Source organism: Bombina bombina, chromosome 4 (genome assembly GCF_027579735.1).
Source record: "Bombina bombina isolate aBomBom1 chromosome 4, aBomBom1.pri, whole genome shotgun sequence".
Classification (NCBI taxonomy): Eukaryota; Metazoa; Chordata; class Amphibia; order Anura; family Bombinatoridae; genus Bombina; species Bombina bombina.
The window spans coordinates 148196668-148223058 of NC_069502.1; the positions used below are offsets into that span (position 1 = coordinate 148196668).

General features: G+C 41.4%; 1 protein-coding gene across 1 annotated transcript in view; it reads left to right on the forward strand.

The window, feature by feature from the left end:
• Window positions 1–26391, forward strand: part of SMC6 (structural maintenance of chromosomes 6) — an 869177-nt gene that overhangs the window by 801012 nt on the left and 41774 nt on the right. Inside the window, 1 exon segment of the mRNA XM_053711237.1 lies at window positions 7509–7606. Within this exon segment, the coding sequence (XP_053567212.1) occupies window positions 7509–7606 (98 nt within the window).

The window sequence follows — 26391 nt, forward strand, 5'->3', positions numbered from 1 at the left end:
GTGAGATGTTTTTTGAGGCTCATAGGCTGAGATTGGAACATACAGGCTACTTTCACTTTAGAGCTGCGCAGCTTTACAAGCTTGGTGTGCTTTTCCTTAGCGGAGGCGGTCCTAGGTTGCACTCCATGTGACTGGGTGTGGTCGTAGTTTCACTTCCTATTCTCTGAACATGCTGGTTATCGGAGAGAAGCGGATTACTCTGTGTGCCTGGGTCATAGAAGGTGGTGAGTGCCCCAGCCATTGGGGGTATAAAGGTGCCGTTTTTATATTTTATAGAACGTTTGTTATTGTTATATTATGACATAGCCCATAGCTAATGCCTGTTTATATTGTGAGGAGGCTGAGGTATACCCTCCCTCTCAATTATGTTCCACATGCCTAGAAAAAGCGATTATGTCAAAAAAGGTTAACATGCTTGATACAACTGAGCCTTCCACCTCTGAGGGGTCCCCGTCCCGTGAGGTGCACACCCTGCTTTCATCTCCTAATACACATGCAGTTTCCCATAGCACGTCTGATCCTCCATCTGGAGGAGGCCTTTTACCTCCAGACTTCATTGCGCAGTTACAAACGGCAGTGTCTGTGGCCATTAGTGTTTTACCTTGCCCTGCTAAGCGCAAGGTCAAATATTGCTATTCTTCCAGGGGTCATCTAGTTTATTGGCTATAACTGATAGACGGTTATCTGATGATGAAGTTCTTTCTGATACTTCAGAGTGTGAACTTTCTGGGTCAGAATCGGCTGCCTCTAAGCCTCCAATTGCGGTGGAACCAGATTTTAGATTTAGGATGGAGCACTTGCGCTTTCTTTTAAAGGAAGTTCTGGCTACCTTAGAGGTTCCAGAGGCCAAACTGCCTGAAGAACCTTTAATTCCTAAACTGGATAGAGTTTACGAAGACAGGGTTGTTCTTCAGACTTTCCCTGTTCCTGTAAAGATGGCAAGATTAAGAACAAATGGGAGAGGATTGGTTCTTTCTTCACCCCTTCGTCTGCCTTTAAGAAAATGTTCCCGGGCCCAGACTCTCAATTGGAGTTGTGGGGTTCCGTCCCTAAGGTGGATGGCGCTGTCTCCACGCTTGCAAGACGTACTACTATCCCACTGGAGGATAGCTCGTTGTTCAAAGAACCCATGGATAAAAAGATGGAAACTCTGTTAAGAAAGATGTTTCAACATTCAGGATATTTTTTTCAACCAGGGGCGGCAGTTGCCGTGGTTACAGGAGCGGCTACTTACTGGTGTGGCTCCTTATCGGAATTGATCGAGGTGGAAGGTCCCCTCGATATTATTCTTTATAGAATTAAGGCTTTAAGGGTCACTAATTCCTTTATTTGTGATTCAAATATGCAAATTATTCGTTTATATACCAAAACTGCTGGGTTTTCTGTTCAGGCCTGCCTGCCAGGCTCTGTGGCTGAAGTCCTGGTCTGCATATTTGACTTCCAAATCCAGACTCCTTTCGCTTCCATTCAAGGGTAAGATTTTGTTTAGTCCAGGCCTGGACTCCATTATTTCCACGGTTACAGGGGGCAAGGGTGCCTTCCTACCACAAGATAAAAAGAACAGATCTAAGGGACAATCTAATCATTTTTGTTCCTTTCGTTCTGATAAATCCCAGCGCTAGCAATCCTCCGCTAAAACAGAGCAACCTAAAACTTGGAAGACGGTTCAGTCCTGGAATAGGTCGCCCCCGGTACGTCTATGGATCAGGTAGGGGCAAACTTTCGCTCTTCTTTAAAGCTTGGTTCAGGGATGTATAGGCTCCTTGGGCCCTGTAGGTTCATGTCTCTTCCACCCAAGGGCAGATTCCTTCTCTCAAATCTGTCATCAAACCCAGAAAATAAGGATGCATTTCTGGGGTGCGTTAGGGATCTGTCCTCCTTAGAAGACATTGTCCCGGTTCATATAGAGGAACGAGGCATGGGATGCTACTCAAACCTTTTCCTGGTCCAGGAGGGACCTTTCCGCCCGATTCTGGACTTAAAGTGCTTAAACAAGTTTCTGAATGTCCCCTGGTTCAAGATGTAGACCATAAGGTCTATCCTTCACTTCATTCAGAAGGGACAGTTAATATAGATCTGAAGGATGCTTACCTTCATGTCCCAATTCACAGGGAACATTTTCAGTTCCTAAGGTTTGCCTTCCTGGACCAGCACTTCCAGTTCATTGCTCCATAGCAATGAGGGAGGTATCTCGGATTCTGGAATGGGCGGAGGCCCACAACTGTTTGCTGTCAGCTATCCACATTCCGGGTGTGGACAACTGGGAAGCGGATTTTCTCAGCAGACAATCAATCCTTTCATCCGGGGGAATGGTCTCTCCATTCCGAGGTGTTTGTGGAGATATGCAACAGGTGGGAGACTCTGGAGATTGATCTCATGGCGTCCCGTCTCAATACCAAACTACCCAGGTATGGGTCGAGATCCAGGGATCCTCAGACAGAGCTAATAGATGCATTAGTGGTGCCTTGGATGTTTAATCTAATGTCCCTTTTTCATCCATTACCTCTCCTTCCTCCAGTAGTGTCCCGCATCAAGCAGGAGCAGTCATCTGATACTGATTGCTCCATCGTGGCCGCGAAGGATGTGGTTCGCGCATCTAGTGGGGATGTCGTCATCTCCTCCATGGAAGTTACCTTGTCGCAAGGATCTGTTTTACTGCACAAGAGGCTCGCTGAGCTTCCAGATGTTCAGTCTTTTGTTCAGGCTCTGGCTAGAATCAGGCCTGTGTTTAGATCTAGCGCTCCTCCTTGGAGTTTAAATCTTGTTCTTAAAGTTTCGCAGAAGGCTCTGTTTGGGCCTATGCATGTAGTTGACATTAAATTACTGTCTTGGAAGATTCTTTTTCTACTGGCTATTGCTTCGGCGTGCAGAGTCTCTGAAATGGCTGCCTTGCAATGTGAGCCTCCTTACATAGTATTTCATGCTGATAAGGCTGTTCTTCGTACTGGATTAGTTTTTCTTCCTAAGGTCGTTTCAGATCGCAACATCAATCAGGAGATTGTGGTTCCTTTCTTGTGTCCTAATCCTTCTTCAAAGGAACTGTTACTTCATAATTTGGATGTGGTTCGGGCCTTGAAGTTCTATCTTTAGGCTGCGAAGGAGTTTAGACAGACGACTTCTTTGTTTGTTGTCTATTCTGGGAAGCGTAGGGGGCAGAAGGCATCACCGAGTGCCTTATCTTTTTAGTTGAGGAGCATTATTCGCTTAGCTTATGAGACAGCAGGACATAAGCCTCCTCAGAGGGTTAAGGCTCATTCAACTAGCGCAGTGACTTCCTCTTGGGCCTTCAAGAATGAGGCCTCTATGGATCAGATTTGTAGGGCGGCTACCTGGTCCTCCTTACATACCTTTTCTAAATTTTACAAGTTTGACGTTTTTGCTTCGCTGTGGATTCTCCTCATTAAGAAGGAAAACATAAATTATGTTTACCAGATAATTTAATTTCCTTCTGTGTGAAGAGAGTCCATGGCCCCGCCCGTATTCTCTGATGGGCGGACCTAAATTTTGTTTTGTTCTTCTGGCACCATTTATACCCTGATATTTATCCTACTGTTCCTTGTTCCCTTAGCAGAATGACTGGGATATGAGGGGGAGGTATTAAAGCCTTTGGCTGGGTTGTCTTTGCCTCCTCCTGGTGTCTAGGTTCTGTATTTCCCACATGTAAGGAATGAAGCCGTGGACTCTCCTCATACAGAAGGAAAGGAAATGATCTGGTAAGCATAAATTTTGTTTTTGGCTAATTTGGACGACTCCGACCCGCCTGTCGTTGTCAACCCCAAGAAACAAAGTAAACTTAATAATTACTTTGATGTTCCTTCCTCTGTGGAAGTGTTTCCTGTTCCAGACCGTGCTATGGAGATTATTGTGCAGGAATAGGAGAGTCCATTTTCTCCGTCTCCTGATTAATAAGATGTTTCCTGTCGCTGTCTGCATAAAATATTCACGGTGCCTAAAGTAGAAGGGGCTATTTCTATTCTTGCTAAGAGAACTACTATTCCTATAGAGGATAGCTGCTCTTTTAAAGATCCTATGGACAAAAAGCTGGGGGCTTATTTGAAGATGATGTATGTTCATCAAGGCCTTCAGTGGCAACCAGCAGTTTGTATGGCCACGTTGTCCAGTGCGGCATCTTATTGGTTCTATGCTCTGTCTGAGTCTTTTCAGGTTGAGACTCCTTTGAAAGAAATCCAAGATAGGATTAAGGCTCTCAAGCTAGCCAATTTCTTCATTTCTGATGCCGCCATGCAAGTTATTAAGCTAAGGGCGATATAGATATCTGACTTTGTGGCTGAATTCATGGTCAGCAGATGTTTCCTCTAAATCCAAGCTTTTAGTGCTTCCTTACAAGGGTAAGACCTTGTTTGGCCCTGGCTTGTCAAAAATATATATACATATCTCTGACATCCAATATGCCAATACCCTAGATACATTTAAAAATAGTCTGGGTACATTTCTGTATATAAACAAAATTTATAGATATGATTGCTAGTATTAAATGTATCACCTTTTAGTGGGGTTATTTAAGCTTAACTGGATCTTTTTGTAAGTATTTTAGATTTGTACTTATAGACTTCGGTCTATTTTCAACCTTATCTACTATGTTACATTACTGGTGGGAAAGTGTATTTTCTACCACAAGACAAGAAGAATAGATCTAAAGGACGTCAAAGTAATTTTCATTCCTTTCGTAACCCCAAAGGAAAGTCTTCCTCTCCCTCTTCTAAGCAGGAACAATCCAAGTCTTCTTAGAGAACCAATCAGTCTTGGAACAAGGGGAAGCAATCTAAGAAGCAAGCAGCTGAGTCTGTCAGCATGAAGGGGTTGCCCCCGGTCCAGAACCCGATCAAGTGGGGGGCAGACTTTCTCTGTTTTATCCAGCTTGGGTACGAGATGTCCCAGATCCTTGGGCTGTGGACATAGTGTCTCAGGGATACAAAATAGCATTTAAGACTTTTCCTCCCAGGGTCTGGTTTCTTCTCTCAAGATTATCTGCAAACCAGATAAAAAGAGGCATTCTTGAATTGCGTTCGGGACATTTCTTCCCTGGGAGTGATAGTTCCTTTTCCCGAAGGTGAACAGGGTCTGGGATTCTATTCCAATCTGTTTGTGGTTCCCAAAAAATAGGGAACTTTTCATCCTATTTTAGACCTAAAGTGTCTAAACAAATTTCTCAGGGTACCATCCTTCAAAATGGAGACCATTCAGTCCATTCTCCCCTTGGTACAAGAGGGTCAGTTTATGACGACCATAGACCTGAAGGATGCGTATCTTCATGTTCCCATTCACAAGGATCATCACAAGTACCTGAGATGTGCCTTTCTAGACAAACACTTTCAGTTTGTGGCTCTTCCGTTTGGCCTTGCCACAGCTCCCAGAATATTTTCAAAGATTCTGGGGGCTCTCTTGGCAGTGATCAGGGCTTGGGGAATTGCAGTGGCGCCTTACCTGGACGACATATTGGTTCAGGCGCCATCTTTTCATCAAGCAAACTCTCACACAGAGATCTTGTTGTCTTTTCTACATTCCCACGGATGGAAAGTGAATCTGGAAAAGAGTTTCCTTGTTCCAGCTACAAGGGTGGTTTTCTTAGGGACCATAATAGATTCCCTAGCTATGAAAAATTTTCTGACAGAGGTCAGAAAATCCAAGATTCTTTCCTCTTGCTTCTCTCTTCAGTCTACTGTTCGGCCATCAGTGGCTCAATGTATGGAGGTAATTGGTCTGATGGTTGTTTCCATGGACATCATTCCCTTTGCTCGATTCCATTTGAGAGCTCTACAGTTATGCATGCTCAGACGATGGAACGGGGACCATTCGGATCTGTCTCAGAGGATCTAGATCAGTCGATGAGACTCTCCCGTGTTGGTGTTCTCAGGAGCATCTGTCTCAAGGCACATGCTTCCAGAGACCTTCCTGGGTCATTGTAACCACGGATGCAAGCCTGCTGGGCTTGGGAGCAGTCTGGGACTCATTAAAGGCGCAGGGTCTATGGACTCGGGATGAGTCTGCTCTCCCCATAATTATCTTGGAGTTGAGAGCGATTTACATCAGTTGTCCTTAGCACGGTTTATCATATTCCAGTCGGACAATATCACCTCAGTGGCTTACATCAACCAGTTCCTTAGCCATGAAGGAGGTGGCTTGGATTATTCAGTGGACTGAAAGCCCACAATTGTTGTCTATCTGCCATCCACATTTCAGCGGTGGACAACTGGGAAGTGGATTTTCTGAGCAGACAGACTTTTCATCCCGGGGAGTGGGCACTCCATCCAGAGGTGTTCTCCAGGTTAACCCTCAAATGGGGGGTGCCGGAGTTGGATCTGATGGCGTCTCGACAGAACGCCAAGCTTCCGAGGTACGGTTCAAGGTCGAGAGATCCTCAGGCCACCCTGATAGATGCTCTGGCGGTACCTTGGGTTTTCAGTCTAGCATACCAGTTACCTCCGTTTGCTCTCCTTCCACAAGTCATTGCTCGTATCATACAGGAGAAAGCATCAGTAATTCTAATAGCTCCTGCCTGGACTCTCAGAACCTGTTATGCAGACCTAGTGAAGATGTCATCTCTTTCACCTTGGAGGCTGCCTCTGAGTAAGGACCTTCTAACTCAGGGTCCATTCCTTCATCCAAATCTCGTTTCTCTGAAGCTGACTGCTTGGAGAGTGAACGCTTTTTTTCTGAGTCGGTCATTGAGACCATGATTCAGGCTCGCAAGCCTGTTACTAGAAAGATTTACCATAAGATATGGCGTAAATATCGTTTATTTATCTTGGAGTAGGGTCAGGATTCCTAAGATTTTGTCCTTTCTCCAGGAAGTTCTGGAGAAAGGTTTGTCAGCCAGTTCTCTAAATGGTCAGAATTTCTGCATTATCTGTTTTGTTACATAAGCGTCTGGCGGATGTTCCAGATGTTCAATCCTTTTGTCAGGCCATGGTCAGAATCAGGCCTGTGTTTAAGTCTGTTTCTCCTCTTTGGAGCCTTAACTTAGTTCTTAAGGTTTAGCAACAGGCTCCGTTTGAGCCTTTACATTCCATAGATATTAAGTTATCTTGGAAGGTTTTGTTACAATAACTTGGTGGAATCTATTTACTTATTGTAACAGTCATGTTAAACAATTAATCCCTCCCATATCCTTTGAAAACACTATAAAACTGTTAATGAAAATGTGAGCTATCTTGGGTTTCTGTTTAAATTGAATGCTTGGATTCATTGGTAAGCTCACAAGTCTATCTGTCCTTTAAATCATCACATTTAAATGTAGTTTACAATTAATAGTGACTCATGTGCAAGACTCTCTACTTTTTTACATTTGATTAATGTTCTTTGCAATTCTGTGCCTAATGTCATGGCACTTGCATGATATGTTGTCTCTTTCTGATAATAGTAACAATTGCATGGAGCTTAGTTTGATAAGACATTGTATTAGTGCATTTAGAATGATTCATATGTGTATGTATATATGTCTATAACATAATTTGGCTGTTAATGTTTACCTGTATGGTTTATTATAGGACATGGTGAATAGAAGAATATCTATGGATATGATGCTCACAATGGCAGATAACCAGAGATTTCGGCAGTTTATTTTGCTAACCCCTCAAAATATGAGGTAATCACGTTTTCATTTCCTAGATTTTCCAAACCCATGAATACTGTGAAAATGTTTTAATTATAATTTTACTAAAACTCTCCTGTGAAGTATAACTGATCATAGATAGCAGTATGTATTCCAAGGTAAAATGCTTAATTCAGTAAAGGTATATTTATGTACTTATTACTTGTGCTTTCCATCTTTTATTATTTCTTTATGTTGGTTGTTTTTTGCTTAAAAAGCAACTATGCGCAAATGTTAGTAGATAAAAGTTGTAAGCAACAACGCACGGGTATGTTTGACATAACCTTTATAACGGTTGTGCTAAATAGTAAATATTTTGCATTCAGCAATTAATTGCACAGATTTCATGAATTGGCTATATTAGTTAAGTGAAAAAATAGCATTCAAACGCATTAGGCAATCATCAGTGTCAATATTGAATCAATTGGCCTCCATATTTCCCATTCTTTTTAACAGCGGCTGTATATATTTTGCTCTCTAAATGTCCGTGCCCCCGCCCCCCGGAAAAAAAAAAAACGATGTCACAGTTTCTTATAGTTTATTGGAGTGTGTGAAACGTGCCATTTATATCATATACACAATTTTGGTAAATATTCTCATGTAAACAGCAGGCTTTTTCAAGGATATAGTGTGTATACGGTCACCGGTTATTTAAATGTTTTAAAAAAATTGCTGCAGCTGAGGTAAGCCTAGTGGACGGAGGTGTTGATTGGCAAGTACCTGCATTTTACAAGCCTATTAGTATGGACATGTACACCTGATACACGTAGTCTGGGGACAAATTCCATACACCTTATACTATCACTTTTTGGCACTATGCACAATATGTTTTATGTCACCTGCGCTAAATTTCTGTCTGTTACCTTCGGGATTTAGCTTTTAGCGTTCACCAGTAGCGCAGGCGCGCTATGGGTTAATGGTTTTAGCATGCTTTTTAATTTGCGGTAAAAAAGAAACTAGTATTGAGCTTAAAATATATATTACCTTTAAGCCAAGCTACTAAATATGCACCTCTCTTGCAGATTAAATGAAAATCTATATGAAGCTGGCTATAAAGCAAGGTGCTATAAAGCAAGCTAAATAGGATGGCAGAAATATATATATAAACTTAACATTTATTAAAAAACAGACATATTCTAAAAAGCGATTAAAATGTGGGGACGTCTCCCTCCTATATTGGATAAAATATGCTTGATAAAGTACCTTGAATTCTTATAACCTTGTACTGCTGTACAATAGGATACATGTTTGGTTGCAGTCTGTGCTTGCAGTGTGGTGAGTATTCCGTGATCCAAGAGTTATCACGTGATTGGATCCATGTGGTATGTTATAGGCTATTCAAATTACGTGATTTGCCTTTTTGGTTGGTGAATCTGTTACAAGTCGATACAAAGTATTGTTGTGAAATCATTGCGATGTGTCAAATTTATGGTAATCATACAAAGAATGTTCACCTGAAAAACAAGTTGCATAGTTTCTGATGCATGTCTCTTTTCCCTCTGGTGGATTATCGATGCATTACACGCAGTAGAGTCCGGTTAGATACATAATCAAAATTGACAGCCTTTCTGAAGTAGCAGACGTGTTTTCAGGGCACCAATTTTATAAGAAGAATAACTTTTCTTTTTTTTAGTAATATTTTAAAATGATTTGGACAAGTTATAACTGAAAAAGTTAAATAAATAATATGCAAAATAAATATTTAAGATGTTAAAAGGTTACTGTTTGGCAAGAATTTATTGCAAATGTTCCAAAGGTTTAAGTTTCTAAAAATAAATCTATGATGTAAAAACTTCAAACTCCTAGTGTATTAAATATGATACATAAATGTATTATATTTGGATTTTTTTTATTTCAATTTGGTCTAATGGTGCAATAATGAGTTCACATTGAAAAAAATTGAATTTTCTGACTTATTTCATTGGTCAGGCCTTATAGTGTTTATAGACAGCACATTCCTTTATTTGCAACACAATTCTACAGAATACTCCGTATTAATGCCAAAAATACAGCTTTGCCAGAAAGGCTCTTTGGTTTAAGTCCTGGTCAGCTGATATAGTTTCCAAGTCTAATCTCCTGACTCTGGCCTTTAAGGGTAAGAACCTTTCCGGTCCCGGTTTGGATTCTATTCTTTCCTCTGTGACAATCGGGCAAGGGAGCTTTCTTGCCCAGGGTATGAAGTCCAGACCAACGGGTAAATTTGGGTGGACGTTTTTGTTCCCTTTATCAGAACAATATTCAAAGATCTTAGTCTTCTCAGAAGGAGGAAACCCCCCCAAGGCTACTTTTATCTGTGATGCAAACATGCAGGTTATTCGCCTAAATGCTAAGGTGTCTGGTTTTTCAGTTCAGACCCGTCTGGCGCTCTGGCTGAAGTCCTAGTCTGCGGACATGACTTCTAAGTCCAGACTTCTCTCCCTCCCTTTTAAGGGAAAGATTTTATTTGGTCCAGGCCTGGACTCCATTATCTCCACGGTTACAGGGTACAAGGGTGCCTTCCTACCGCAGGATAAAAAGAACAAGTCTAATGGACAAAGTTATAATTTTCGTTCCTTTTGTTCTGATAAATCCCAACGACAGCAGCCCTCCGCTAAGCCCGAGCAAACCAAGAGTACTTGGAAGCCAGCTCATTCCTGGAATAAATCCAAGCAGAGCAAGAAGCCAGCCGAGACTAAATCGGCATGAAGGGGCGGCCCCCGATCTGGCGCTGGATTGGGTAGGGGAGTCTTGTCGCTCTTTTCAGAAGCTTGGTTCAGGGACGTGCAGGATCCATGGGTCCTGGAGGTCATAGCTCAGGGATACAAGATAGGTTTCAAGTCTCATCCACCCAAGGGCAAATTTCTCCTCTCAAGCCTGTCTTCCAGACCAGAAACGAGGGAAGTCTTTCTGGGGTGCGTGCGGGATCTGTCCTCCTTCGGGGTCATTGTCCTGGTACCTTTCGCAGAAAGAGGTTTGGAATATATTATCAAACCTTTTCATGGTCCCAAAGAAGGAGGGAACTTTTTGCCTGATTCTGGACCTAAAGTGCTTAAACAAATTTCTAAACGTCTCCTCGTTCAAGATGGATATGATAAGGTCCATCCTTTCCTTAGTTCAGGAAGGACAGTTCATGACCACTGTAGATCTGAAGGATGCTTACCTTCATGTTCCAATCCACAAGGATCACTTCCAGTTCATAAGGTTTGCGTTCCTGGACCAGCACTGCCCCAATAACTTTTACGAAGGTTCTAGGGGCTCTTCTAGCCACTGCCAGAACCAGGGGTATATTAGTAGCTCCCTACCTTTTTCTGGCGGAGGTCCATTTGGAATCTCTTCTCTCTCTTCTTCGATCTTATGGATGGAAGATAAATATAGAAAAGAGTTCTCTTATTCCAAGCACCAGGGTAGAATTCCTAGGTACTATAATAGACTCCATATCCATGAGGATATTTTTAACAGACGAGAGATGTTGAAAGCTTGCTTCGGCATGTCTTGCCCTTTGGACCTCCTTAAGGCCCTCTGTGGCTCAGTGTATGGAGGTAATTGGTCTCATGGTGTCCAGCATGGACATCATTCCCTTTGCTATCTAAGACTTCTGCAACTGTGCATGCTGAGGCAGTGGAACTACGATCATTCGAATCTGTCTCAACAGATCTCTCTGAACAACCGGTCGAGAGAATTGCTCTCTTGGTGGCTCTGTGCAGATCATCTGTCCTGAGGGACATACTTTTTAAGACTATCCTGGGATATTGTGACTACGGACACAAGTCTATCAGGTTGTGGAACTGTTTGGGGTGCCAAGGTGGCACAGGGCCTGTGGTCTCAGGAGGAACGCTCCCTCCCGATCAACATTCTGGAACTTTGAGCAATCTTCAATGCTCTGAAGGCTTAGCCCCTTCTGGGTTCGTCCCGGTTTATCAGATTCCAATCAGACAATATAACCTCAGTGGCTTACATCAACTATCAGGGGGGAAAGAGAAGCTCACTAGCAATGAGGGAGGTATCTCGAATTCTGGAGTGGGCGTAGGCCCACAGCTGTTCACTGTCAGCGATCCACATTCCGGGTGTGGACAACTGGGAAGCGGATTTTCTCAACAGACAATCCTTTCATCCGAGGGAATGGTCTCTCCAACCCGAAGTGTTTGCCGAGATATGCAACAAGTGGGGGACGCCGGAGATAGATCTCATGTCGTCTCGTCTCAATACTAAGCTACCCACATATGGGTCGAGGTCCAGGGATCCTCAGGCGGAGCTAATAGATGTATTAGCAGTGCCTTGGAAGCTCAGTCTAATTTACCTTTTCCCGCCATTACTACTTCTTCCTCGTGTAGTGGCCCGCATCAAGCAGGAGCTGGCATCAATGATACTGATTGCTCCATAGTGGCCGCGAAGGATGTAGTTCGCGGATCTGGTGAGGATGTCATCATCTCCTCTGTGGAAGTTACCTCGTCGCAGGGATCTGCTGGAACAAGGTCCCTTTGTTCATCAAAATCTAGATTCTCTGAGGCTGACTGCATGGAGATTGAACGCTTAGACCTAGCCAAGAGTTTTTTGGAGACAGTGATTGATACTCTCATTCAAGCTTGTAAGCCGGTTACTCATCACATCTATCATAAGGTGTGGAGAACCTACTTATTCTGGTGTGAAGAGCGTGGATTTCCCTGAGATAAAGCTAAGGTTGCCAGGATCCTGTCGTTTCTCCAGGATGGACTGGAGAAGGGCCTTTCTGCCAGTTCCCTGAGGGGACAGATTTCGGCGCTGTCTGTTTTACTGCACAAGAGGCTCTCGGAGCTTCCAGATGTACAGTCCTTTGTTAAGGCTCTGATTAGGATTAGACCTGTGTTTATATTTAAGGCTCCTCCTTAGAGTCTAATTCTTGTTCTTAAGGTTTTGCAACGGGCTCCGTTTGAGCCTATGCATGAAATTGACATTAAATTGTTGTCCTGGAAGGTTCTTTTTTTACTGGCTATTGCTTCTCCGCGCAGAGTATCTGAGATTGCTGCCTTTCAATGTCAGTCTCCTTTTCTGGTTTTCCATTCTGATAAGACTGTCCTACGTACTAAGTTGGGTTTTCTTTCGAAGGTTATGTCAGACCGCAATATCAATCAAGAGATTGTGGTTCCTTCCTTGTGTCCCAATCCTCCTCCTTCGAAGAAACGTTTGCTTCATAATTTGTATGTGGTTCGCACCTTGAAGTTCTATCTTCAGCCTACTAAGGATTTTAGACAAACTTCTTCCTTGTTTGTTGTATATTCTGGGACGCATAAGGGTCAGGAGGTCTCTTCGACTTCCTTATCTTTTTGGTTAAGGAGTATTATCCGCTTTGCTTATGAGTCAGCGGGACATTAATCTCCTCAGATGATTACGGCTCATTCTACTAGAGCAGTGGCTGCCTCTTGGGCCTTTAAGAACGAGGCCTCTATGGATCAGATTTGTATGGCGGCTACCTGGTCCTCCTTACATACTTTTCCAAAGTTTACAAGTTTGATGTTTTTGCTTCGGTAGAAGCAGCTTTCGGGAAAAAGGTTTTGTAGGCTGTGGTGTCCTCAGATTAGGGTCCGCCTCTCTTTTTGTCCCTCCCGTTATCATTCAGTGTCCTCTAGAGCTCTATAAGTTTCCCAACAGTAAGGAATGATGCCGTGGACTCTACTTATATTAAGAAGGAAAACATAAATTATGCTTACCAGATAATTTCCTTCTGTATAAGTAGAGTCCACGGCCCCCACCCGTGTTCCCCGATGGGTGGCCCTCTAAATTATATTTTTCTTCTGACACCATTTATACCCTGATATTTCTCCTACTGTTCCTTGTTCTCTCGGCAGAATGACTAAGAGATGGGGGAAGTGGGAAAGGTATTTAAAGCCTTTGACTGGGGTGTCTTTGCCTCCTCCTGGTGGCCAGGTTCAGTATTTCCCAACAGTAAGGAATGATGTAGTGGACTCTCCTTATACAGAAGGAAATTAAATTATCTGGTAAGCATAATTTATGTTTTACACAAACAGGAGCAAGCTGGAGTAGGTATACATCAGTATTCTCCTATAACTAAAACTTTGGGGCTTGGTAAGGAGTCTGAAAATCAGTGCAATGTTATTTAAAAATACGCAAAACTATACTTTAAAAAAAAAACTGTATAGGCTATTATAAATGGATCATCTACAAAAAATGTATGCAAATAAAAATCTAGTGTATAATGTCCCTTTAAGTCAGCATGAAGGTATAGCCTCCTATCCAGAACTTGTGGTAGGGGGTAGATGATGCCTTTTTCAGGGGGTTTTGTTTCAATCAATGGACTCTGAATATAGTTTTTAGGGATACAGATTTTATTTCAGATCAAGTTCCCCCAGGGAAAGGTTTCTTATGTCTCTTGGTTTCAAGAATCTTGTAAAGGCAAGGGTCTTTTCCCAGTCAGTCTTAGATCTGGAGTATTTGTGAATTATAGTCCCAGTTCTAAGGTTGGAACTAGGCCAGCGGTTTTATTACAACATCTTTATTGTTCACAAGAAGCAGGGGACTTGCAGACTAGTTCTGGATTTAAAAACTTTAAACAATTTTTTCAAGATGGAGACAATTTGGACAATTTTGCTTCTTGATCTACAAATGCAGTTTGTGTAAATAATATATTTGACAAATGCTTTTCTTTATATCCATATCACAGGGATCATCATTAGTTTCTTAGTGTTGTATTCCTGGACAAGCTTTTTCAATTTATTGATCTTTTGGTTTGGCTACTGCTCTCAGAATTGTTCTAACAGATTCATTTATTCAAGAGCATGATTGGAGAATCAATTTTCCAAAGTGTTATCTTTCTCTTCCTACTAGAGTTATATTCATAGGTGTCATTATAGACTTAGTCTCTATGATACTATCTTTGAAATACCTATAGGAGACAGAAGATACTTTCAGCTTGTTCAGTTCTTTTTCATCCATAGTTTCTTTGCATGGAGGTATAAGGTCTGATGATTGCAGCATCAGATGCTATTCCATTTGCTTAGTTTCATGATTTTTGTTTGTCCAAATTAGACTATGGTGCCAACAAATCCAAGTCTTTCAGGATGGGGTACAGTTTGGGGGTCTCTGAGAGCGCAGGGAGTTTGGTCTCCTCGATAGGTGAAAGTACCTATATATGTTCTGGAATTCGATGCAATCTTCAGTGCTCTTCTTATATGAGTTTCCAATCGGGTAATGTCACAGGTGTGGGTTTCTTCTGTCATCAAGAGGGAACTCGTAATTCCCTGGTGATGAGGGAGGTGTCCTTAATTTTGTTCTGGGCAGAGACTTATCTTTTTTTAATTTATGCAGTTCATATTCTAGGAGTGAGAAATTGGGAAGCTGACTCCTCAGTCGCTAGGAGTGGTCTCGTCATCTAGAAGCTTTCTATCAAATTGGGGATTGATTGATGTTTTCCAAAAATAGATCTGATGGCTTCTAGGTTGTACTTCAATTTTCCCAGATATTTTGAGAGGTCAGGGATCCTAAGGTGGAGTTTGTGGCTTCTCTAGTAGCTTCTTCGTTGTTGCTTTTTCTGGCTTACATATTTCCATATCTTGTTCTGTTTCCATGAGTGATAGCCAGGAATAAGAAGTATCAGTAAATCTGATTCCTCCAGTTTGGCCTCATAGGACTTTGTTACCAGATCTGGTATAAATGTTGTGTTGTTCTCTGTGTCCTCTTTCTCTTTGCAACGGCCTTCTGTCTCAAGGGACGTTTTTTCATCAGTTTTTCGAATCTTAGCTAGTTTTTGGACAGAGGTGGGGTTTTTTTTTTTTTAATCTGTTACTGAGGCCTTGATTTGGTCCTGTAAACCTGTGTCAAGGAAGGTTTTTTCATAGGTTTTGGAAGGCCTTTATTTCTTATGTGTGTGTGTGTGTGTGTGTGGTATTTGCTGGCACCATTTTAGAATTCCTTGATTTTTTCAGTTTCTTCAGGATGGTTTGGAAAAGGGTTTATCTGCCAGTTTTCCGGTCCTTTCAGTTTTGTTTTAGAAAAATATTGCTATCCTTCCTCCATGGTAAAACCAATTTCTTCTCTTTTGGTTCTAAGAAACTTGAAGGTTGCTCTTTTTTGATCCTATCCTCTAATTGGATTCTCAGTTTTTGTCTTGAAAGGTTTAGTTTCTTTTAGCAATTCCTACTGTTAGAATAATTTCTGTATTGAAGAAGAAGCTTCTTGATATTTTGGATTTTATTAGGATATTCTGTTTACAGACTATGTTTAGTCAATCCTCTAGTATGTTTCTTAATTTTTCTGGTTCTAGATGGTGTCAGAAGACCGCAGCTGTTTTGTTGGCTTCTTGACTGAATTTTTTTGTTTCATTAAAGTGACAAATGTTGTCAGTCATGAAGTATAAAATACATTTGCTGTGCTAAGCACCTCAGGCAGCCCACGGCAGAACGCTATTTTGCTGTGAGGTGATGTTTCCACCTCTTAGCCAATAGCCGTGCGGGCTATCCAGCTTGGCAGCAGCTTGCCCGCACAGCTATTGGCTAGCAAATTGGAGAAATGGTGCTGTTTGGTGCATTATCTTTTGTATCTCAAATTTTAGAGATCCTTGTGCTATGTTAAACAGGTTTTATTCTGGAATGTGCCTTATCGAGAAATATGACCAGTTTAGTAGACCAGTGCTAGGTCACAGATCACTCGATCAGTTTCAAGACTATCACTGCTTCCAGTGTTAACTCTGGTTGCTACTGGTTCTTCCCTAGTGTCCATAGATTTAACACACTTTTTACATCAATATGCCTCTTTTTACACACTTTTTAGTATAATTTAGTGATGTACATTGTTCTTCACAGACCTTGAGCTTGGACACCACCATCTTAAACCTAGAGATGTCTCCTGTTCTAGTTAAGCAGTAGTGCAAGGCAGCAACTTATGCATTCTAGTATATGAACACTGTTTATTCATTTAATGTTTTTGCTTGCTCACAATAATTGCTTAGTGATAATTATTTTTTTACTCCTGCCCTGTGACTTCATACGTATTGCTATTTTTACTAGCTTAATCGTTTAAAGTGAAGGTAAAGTTTGGGCATTAAAAACTGATATTGAGAATCCTTTTGCAGTATTAAAACCAGTCGCTAAGTTTTTGTTTTTTCAAAAAAAAATTTTTTTTACATGATTTATATACTTATATTTTTATGCTCGTTGCCTTCCGATTCTCCTCCCATTGATAATTTCCGGCTTTCTTACACAGTGACGTATAGAGCGGTCCCACCCGCTCTATACGTGTCTAATAGGCTCGTGCACATCGAGCATCTAACAACTGCGCATCCTAACTTCTCACATTTGCGCATGCGTTAGTCCCGGTCATCGCCCCTTGCAGCGCATGCGCCAATACTAGTTTTTGCCAATATTAGTTTGTACAAGAATGCGTATAAAAGCTTACCGATAAAATGAAAGCGATGCTCTGAGTAGAAGGAGCGATTGAAATGTTTCTACTTTGTTGCCGTTTGCGATCCGATGCTGGTGGAAACTATGACTGGCAAATGATTGGGGTAATGCTCATGCGCTAACCGTGGACGCGCTCGCTTTGCTAGTATAAACTACGAAAAGTTAGGCATGCGCAGAAGTAACCATACCCTGATTACGTCAATTGACGGCTGCTAACAGCAAAAGAATCAATTGGATGTTTAAACAACGTGACCGTTGTTTAGAAAAGAAAAAAAAAATATCGGGTTGATTTTAGGATAGCGGAATCAATGCAAAATTTGACAAATATCTAAGGTAATATTGAACTTTAGAAATATTGATGAATGAACATCATATTTATTTGGGTTAATCTATTCATTGATGTATTGCAGAGTAGTTTGGTTTACCTTCACTTTAAATCAGTTAGATCCTGTAATGCATTTTTGTTGGTGGTTCTGTTGTTTTTTTTATCTTGCTTGGTCTATAAATTAAACTTAAACTATCAAGAAGAGAATGGTATTCATGATGTTTATACCTAAATGTGTGAAATGCTATATATTCAGTAGAACCAAGTATGGTCATTCTTTTTGTTTTCATGAGTTGATGCAATTAGGATATTATAGTTAATGGACTCAGCATATATATTTTTTTAAGCAATTAACTGGTGTTTAATTAATTTCCATAACTATCTCTGTGCTTTGTTTTATGTCTAAAGAGACTGCTTAATTATTTATACAGTCACTTAATTATATTTGGCTTGGCCTACATTTTGTCTTTACTAAGAATATCGGTTGGAAAATATTTAACATCTATATTTGTTATAAATAACTTCATCGTAGTGTTTTATAAAATAAAATAAAAAATACTGCACCTTAAATATTTTTTTTTCATTAGTTTGAGTTTACAGTAATAGTACATTAGAACTGTATTTAATGTATGATCGGCTGCTATGAGGCTATACTCAAAATGACAGCTTTATTTTTAAGTTTACTTGAATTTAATGTGACCCACAAGTTTCACTTGTCTCTGTGGTGTTAGTATTTTAGCAAAATATACCTTTCATTGTATCCATCTGTATTTAGATACTTATTGGTATGTTCCTTTTAGAATAAATATTTCACTTTTTCAACCAAAAGAAATATCAGATTGCCCAGGTAAATATGTGAGCCTACATAAATAAATGGCATTAAAAAAACAACAACTATATCCGTGGGCGCCTGCACAACTCTTTTTTCGGGGGGGGGGGGGGGCTGTTTGTAAACTCTTATACCTTCAGAATTCAGATCAGACTCAAAATACTGGTAAACACACACACACGCACGCATATACTTACACATATAATTACACACACATATACTTACACACATAATTACACACACATATACTTATACCCCACATATACTTACACATACAATTACACACACATATACTTATACCCCACATATACTTACACATACAATTACACACACATATGCTTACACAAACATAATTACACACACATATACTTACACACATGTAAGAATCCACACATAATTATACAAACATTACTTACACACATAATTACTGTATTTACACATACATAATTACACACACAAATATTTTCACATATGATCACACACACATACTTACACATATACTTATATACATTAATAATAATCCACACATAATTATAAACACATATACTTACACATACTGTACTTACACATTCATAATTACACACATACTTACACATATACCTACACACATATATAATAATACACACATAATTATCCACACATTTACTTACACACACACATACTGTACTTACACATACATAATTACACACACATATATACTTTCACATATAATTACACAAACATACTTACACATTTAATTACACATGCATATACTTACACACACACTTAAATATATACTTACATACACGCACTTACACATATACTTACCCACACATGCTTACACACATAATTACACACATACTTACACACATACCTACACATAATTACACTCTCACATAGGCGCACAGATATACTTACAAATACTTTTTTAATTTCTTTTTAATGACATGATGAGTCCATGGATCATCTAATTACTACTAGGAGCACCACTCCTGCCCAGCAGGAGGCGGCAAAGAGCACCACAGCAAAGCTGACAAATATCACTTCCCCTCCCTCCCACTCCAGCCATTCTCTTTGCCTACGTTAGAGCAAGGAAGTGGTAAAGTTAGGTGTTAGAAAAATATTCTTCAATCAAGAATTTATTTTTTAAGTAATGCAAGATTGTGCTGCTTTGTCCTAGGGTGTAGTCGTAGTCCATATCAGTCTCTTCAGTAGAGCAGTGGTGGCTTTAGAGCAATGGGAACTTGTGGGACATAATTCTCACTGCGCCTCCCATATACTGATGCTGCCCTAACCCTGAAAACCTGAGGGATATTACTAAGGGCTTTCTTTTGTTTCACAGGTCCATGTGAGGGAGAGGACCTCTCAAACCTGGGAGCTGCAATGCTGTCAGGCAGAATATGAGGTAAGTGTTGGCTTTATTTTCTGGGGGTAGAAAGAACTCAGAAAAAGTTGGGCACTTTATTTCTTAAAATGGGACAGACCTCATTGGAATTAGGCTCTTTATAAGAGGCATAGATTCTCCTAGGGACATAGGAGAAACTATGGGCAGCTTAGACGCAGGCACTGGGGCTGGATTTATTGTGGGGTTTCACATCTCCCGGCGGTTTCATAACTAATAATAGGCGACCGGGAGATGACTTATTGGCACGCCCACGATGGGCGGTACTAGAGGAAGCAGCAATTGATTGCACGCCTTTTCTGTTCACTTCCCGCTTCATTGTAGGGTGAAGTTGTACATCTTCCTGTCATACTACGCATTTTCTGATATATATGCGTGTTTAAAACCGGTGACCGAATTCTGCAGCTGCTGCTAGGTTCCGGTTGTGTTCGTGAGGAAACGGCTCCTGCTCAGAGGAAGGTAGGCACCTCAGCAAAGTACTGCTGAGGTGTAGAGGTGTTTTGCAGGGTTGTTTTAGCCTCTCTACACTTAAAATTATATAAAAAAAAAAGTTAAAAGGTTACCGTTTAAAATTTAAAGTGACAGTAACTTTTTTTTATGTTTTTTACTTTTATTAATAAAATGTAATCTTTTTATGATAATTGATTTATTTTGAGTCAAGATGGACCAAGATGCTCTGCAAGGTGTCACCTGTTTTTTATGTTTTAATGCCAATGTGGAACCACCAATCCCTTTCTGTTCCTCATGTATTGAGAGAACTTTAAACTATAGGGATAGAATTTTTTCTGAGCCAACATTTTCTCCTGTTAAGTGTGGTCAGTCCACGGGTCATCATTACTTCTGGGATATTATCTCCTCCCCTACAGGAAGTGCAAGAGGATTCACCCAGCAGAGCTGCTATATAGCTCCTCCCCTCTACGTCACCTCCAGTCATTCTCTTGCACCCAACGAATAGATAGGATGTGTGAGAGGACTGTGGTGATTTTAATTAGTTTATTACCTTCAATCAAAAGTTTATTTTATAATAGCACCGGAGTGTGTTATTCATTCTCTGGTAGAATTTGAAGAAGAATCTACCTGAGTTTTTTCTATGATTTTAGCCAGAGTAGTTAAGATCATATTGCTGTTTCTCGGCCATCTGAGGAGAGGTAAACTTCAGATCAGGGGACAGCGGGCAGATTAATCTGCAAAGAGGTATGTAGCAGTTTATTATTTTCTGACATGGAATTGATGAGAAAATCCTGCCATACCGTTATAATGTAAACTCAGCCTTAAATACAGTAGATGTATCTGGTATCAGGCTGTCATGCATGTATATTTTACACTTCAGTATTCTGGGGAATAGTACTTCACTGGATTTATACTGTATGCATAGACTTAACCTAATTTGCAGGGACTTGCAATAGGTTTTTAAATAACAATTAATTTATTGAGGTTAAACGTTTTTTGCTGGCATGTAAAATCGTTTATTTCTCTGAGGTACTGGGTGAAAAAATGTTTTGGGCACTGTTTTTTCCACTTGGCAATAGTTTTGTTTAAATTTAAACAGTTTACTGATCTCTCTCACTGTTATGTGTGAGGGGGAGGGGCCATTTTTGGCGCTTTTACTACGCATCAAAAAACTCAGTCAGAGGTTCATTTTCTTCCTGCATGATCCGGTTCATCTCTACAGAACTCAGGGATCTTCAAAGCTTGTTTTGAGGGAGGTAATCATTCACAGCAGAGCTGTGAAGATTGTAGTTGACTGTGATAAAAAACGTTTATTTGTGTATTTTTTCTGCTGTCAGGGTTAGTTATCCTTTGCTAATGGGAACAATCCTTTGCTAAAATTGTATATTTCTTACAAAGATTTGATGCTATAATTTATTTATTTCAACTGTCATAATTTTTTCTGTGCTGCTTATAGGCACAGTTCGTTTTCATATTATTGTAAATTACTTGAAAAAGCATTTCCAAGTTGCTAGTTAATTGCTAGTGTGTTAAACATGTCTGATTCAGAGGAAGATACATGTGCTATATGTGCTAATGCCAAAGTGGAGCCCAATAGAAATTTATGTACTAACTGTATTGATGCTACTTTAAATAAAAGTCAATCTGTACAAATTGAACATATTTCACCAGACAACGAGGGGAGAGTTATGCCGACTAACTCGCCTCACGTGTCAGTACCTGCATCTCCCGCTCGGGAGGTGCGTGATATTGTAGCGCCGAGTACATCTGGGCGGCCATTACAAATCACATTACAGGATATGGCTACTGTTATGACTGAAGTTTTGGCTAAATTACCAGAACTAAGAGGTAAGCGTGATCACTCTGGGGTGAGAACAGAGTGCGCTGATAATATTAGGGCCATGTCAGACACTGCGTCACAGGTGGCAGAACATGAGGACGGAGAACTTCATTCTGTGGGTGACGGTTCTGATCCAAACAGACTGGATTCAGATATTTCAAATTTTAAATTTAAGCTGGAAAACCTCCGTGTATTACTAGGGGAGGTATTAGCGGCTCTGAATGATTGTAACACAGTTGCAATACCAGAGAAAATGTGTAGGTTGGATAGATATTTTGCGGTACCGGCGAGTACTGATGTTTTTCCTATACCTAAGGAGTGGGATAGACCCGGTGTGCCGTTCTCACCCCCTCCGATATTTAGAAAAATGTTTCCAATAGACGCCACCACACGGAACTTATGGCAAACGGTCCCTAAGGTGGAGGGAGCAGTTTCTACTTTAGCTAAGCGTACCACTATCCCGGTGGAGGATAGCTGTGCTTTTTCAGATCCAATGGATAAAAAATTAGAGGGTTACCTTAAGAAAATGTTTGTTCAACAAGGTTTTATATTGCAACCTCTTGCATGTACTGCGCCTGTCACGGCTGCAGCAGCATTTTGGTTTGAGTCTCTGGAAGAGACACTTGAATCATCTACACTAGATGAGATTACACACAAACTTAAAGCCCTTAAGTTAGCTAACTCATTTATTTCAGATGCCGTAGTACATTTAACTAAACTTACGGCTAAGAACTCCGGATTCGCCATTCAGGCACGCAGAGCACTGTGGCTAAAATCCTGGTCAGCTGATGTTACTTCTAAATCTAAATTGCTTAATATACCTTTCAAAGGGCAGACCTTATTCGGGCCCGGGTTGAAAGAGATTATCGCTGACATTACAGGAGGTAAAGGCCATGCCCTGCCTCAGGACAAAGCCAAAGCTAAGGCTAGACAGTCTAATTTTCGTTCCTTTCGTAATTTCAAAGCAGGAGCAGCATCAACTTCCTCTGCACCAAAACAGGAAGGAGCTGTTGCTCGCTACAGACAAGGCTGGAAACCTAACCAGTCCTGGAACAAGGGCAAGCAGGCCAGGAAACCTGCTGCTGCCCCTAAGACAGCATGAATCGAGGGCCCCCGATCCGGGACCGGATCTAGTGGGGGGCAGACTTTCTCTCTTCGCCCAGGCTTGGGCAAGAGATGTTCAGGATCCCTGGGCGTTAGAGATCATATCTCAGGGATACCTTCTGGACTTCAAATCCTCTCCCCCAAGAGGGAGATTTCATCTGTCAAGGTTGTCAACAAACCAAACAAAGAAGGAAGCGTTTCTACGCTGCGTACAAGATCTTTTATTAATGGGAGTGATCCATCCAGTTCCGCGGTCGGAACAAGGACAAGGGTTTTACTCAAATCTGTAGTTCCCAAGAAAGAGGGAACTTTCAGGCCAATCTTGGATTTAAAGATCCTAAACAAATTCCTAAGAGTTCCATCGTTCAAGATGGAAACTATTCGAACAATTTTGCCCATGATCCAAGAGGGTCAGTACATGACCACGGTGGATTTAAAGGATGCTTACCTTCACATACCGATTCACAGAAATCATTACCGGTATCTAAGGTTTGCCTTTCTAGACAGGCATTACCAGTTTGTAGCTCTTCCATTCGGATTGGCTACGGCTCCAAGAATCTTCACAAAGGTTCTGGGTACTCTTCTGGCGGTACTAAGACCGCGAGGAATTTCGGTAGCTCCGTACCTAGACGACATTCTGATACAAGCTTCAAGCTTTCAAACTGCCAAGTCTCATACAGAGTTAGTACTGGCATTTCTAAGGTCGCATGGATGGAAGGTGAACGAAAAGAAGAGTTCTCTCTTTCCACTCACAAGAGTTCCCTTCTTGGAGACTCTGATAGATTCTGTAGAAATGAAGATTTACCTGACAGAAGACAGGTTAACAAAGCTTCAAAATGCATGCCGTGTCCTTCATTCCATTCAACACCCGTCAGTAGCTCAATGCATGGAGGTGATCGGATTAATGGTAGCGGCAATGGACATAGTCCCCTTTGCACGCCTACATCTCAGACCGCTGCAATTGTGCATGCTAAGTCAGTGGAATGGGGATTACTCAGATTTGTCCCCCACTCTGAATCTGAATCAAGAGACCAGAAATTCTCTTCTATGGTGGCTTTATCGGCCACATCTGTCCAGGGGGATGCCATTCAGCAGGCCAAACTGGACAATTGTAACAACAGACGCCAGCCTACTAGGTTGGGGCGCTGTCTGGAATTCTCTGAAGGCTCAGGGACTATGGAATCAGGAGGAGAGTCTCCTTCCAATAAACATTCTGGAATTGAGAGCAGTTCTCAATGCCCTTCTGGCTTGGCCCCAGTTAACAACTCGGGGGTTCATCAGGTTTCAGTCGGACAACATCACGACTGTAGCTTACATCAACCATCAGGGAGGGACAAGAAGCTCCCTAGCAATGATGGAAGTATCAAAGATAATTCGCTGGGCAGAGTCTCACTCTTGCCACCTGTCTGCAATCCACATCCCGGGAGTGGAGAACTGGGAGGCGGATTTCTTAAGTCGTCAGACTTTTCATCCGGGGGAGTGGGAACTTCATCCGGAGGTCTTTGCCCAAATACTTCGACGTTGGGGCAAACCAGAGATAGATCTCATGGCGTCTCGTCAGAACGCCAAGCTTACTCGCTACGGGTCCAGATCCAGGGATCCGGGAGCGGTTCTGATAGATGCTCTGATAGCACCTTGGACCTTCAAGATGGCTTATGTGTTTCCACCCTTCCCGATGCTTCCTCGATTGATTGCCAGAATCAAACAGGAGAGAGCATCAGTGATTCTAATAGCACCTGCATGGCCACGCAGGACTTGGTATGCAGATCTAGTGGACATGTCATCCTGTCCGCCTTGGTCTCTACCTCTGAAACAGGACCTTCTGATCCAGGGTCCATTCAAACATCAAAATCTAACTTCTCTGAAGCTGACTGCTTGGAGATTGAACGCTTGATTTTATCAAAACGTGGGTTTTCTGAGCCAGTTATTGATACCTTAATACAGGCTAGGAAGCCTGTTACCAGAAGGATTTACCATAAAATATGGCGTAAATACTTATATTGGTGCGAATCCAAGAGTTACTCATGGAGTAAGGTTAGGATTCCAAGGATATTGTCTTTTCTACAAGAAGGTTTAGAAAAGGGTTTATCCGCTAGTTCCTTAAAGGGACAGATTTCAGCTCTGTCCATTCTTTTACACAAACGTCTGTCAGAAGTTCCGGACGTTCAAGCTTTTTGTCAGGCTTTAGCTAGGATCAAGCCTGTGTTTAAAACTGTTGCTCCGCCATGGAGTTTGAACTTAGTTCTTAATGTTTTACAGGGTGTTCCGTTTGAACCCCTTCATTCCATTGATATCAAGTTGTTATCTTGGAAAGTTCTGTTTTTAATGGCTATTTCCTCGGCTCGAAGAGTCTCTGAGTTATCTGCCTTACATTGTGATTCTCCTTATCTGATTTTTCATTCAGACAAGGTAGTTCTGCGTACTAAACCTGGGTTCCTACCTAAGGTGGTCACTAACAGGAATATCAATCAAGAGATTGTGGTTCCATCTTTGTGTCCTAATCCTTCCTCGAAGAAGGAACGTCTGCTACACAATCTAGATGTAGTCCGTGCCCTGAAATTTTATCTACAGGCAACTAAGGATTTTCGTCAAACGTCTTCCCTGTTTGTCGTTTATTCTGGCCAGAGGAGAGGTCAAAAAGCTTCGGCTACCTCTCTCTCTTTTTGGCTTCGTAGCATAATACGATTAGCCTATGAGACTGCTGGACAGCAGCCTCCTGAAAGAATTACAGCTCATTCTACTAGAGCTGTGGCTTCCACTTGGGCCTTTAAGAATGAGGCTTCTGTTGAACAGATTTGCAAGGCTGCAACTTGGTCTTCTCTTCATACTTTTTCCAAATTTTACAAATTTGACACTTTTGCTTCTTCGGAGGCTGTTTTTGGGAGAAAGGTTCTTCAGGCAGTGGTTCCCTCCGTATAAAGAGCCTGCCTGTCCCTCCCGTCATCCGTGTACTTTTGCTTTGGTATTGGTATCCCAGAAGTAATGATGACCCGTGGACTGACCACACTTAACAGGAGAAAACAAAATTTATGCTTACCTGATAAATTCATTTCTCCTGTAGTGTGATCAGTCCACGGCCCGCCCTGTTTTTTTATGGCAGGCTAAAAAAAATTTTGGATTATTCTCCAGTCACCACTACACCCTTGGGCTTCTCCTTTCTCGTTGGTCCTTTGGTCGAATGACTGGAGGTGACGTAGAGGGGAGGAGCTATATAGCAGCTCTGCTGGGTGAATCCTCTTGCACTTCCTGTAGGGGAGGAGATAATATCCCAGAAGTAATGATGACCCGTGGACTGACCACACTACAGGAGAAATGAATTTATCAGGTAAGCATAAATTTTGTTTTCTAAAGAGGATGCTGTTCAGGAATCTGACAATGTTCAATATTTACCGCAGCTTTCTCCTCAAGCGTCCCACAGTTTACCGCCCACACAAGCAGTGCACTGCGCTTCCTCTCTAACTTCTTCTGGAGTTACTTTGCAA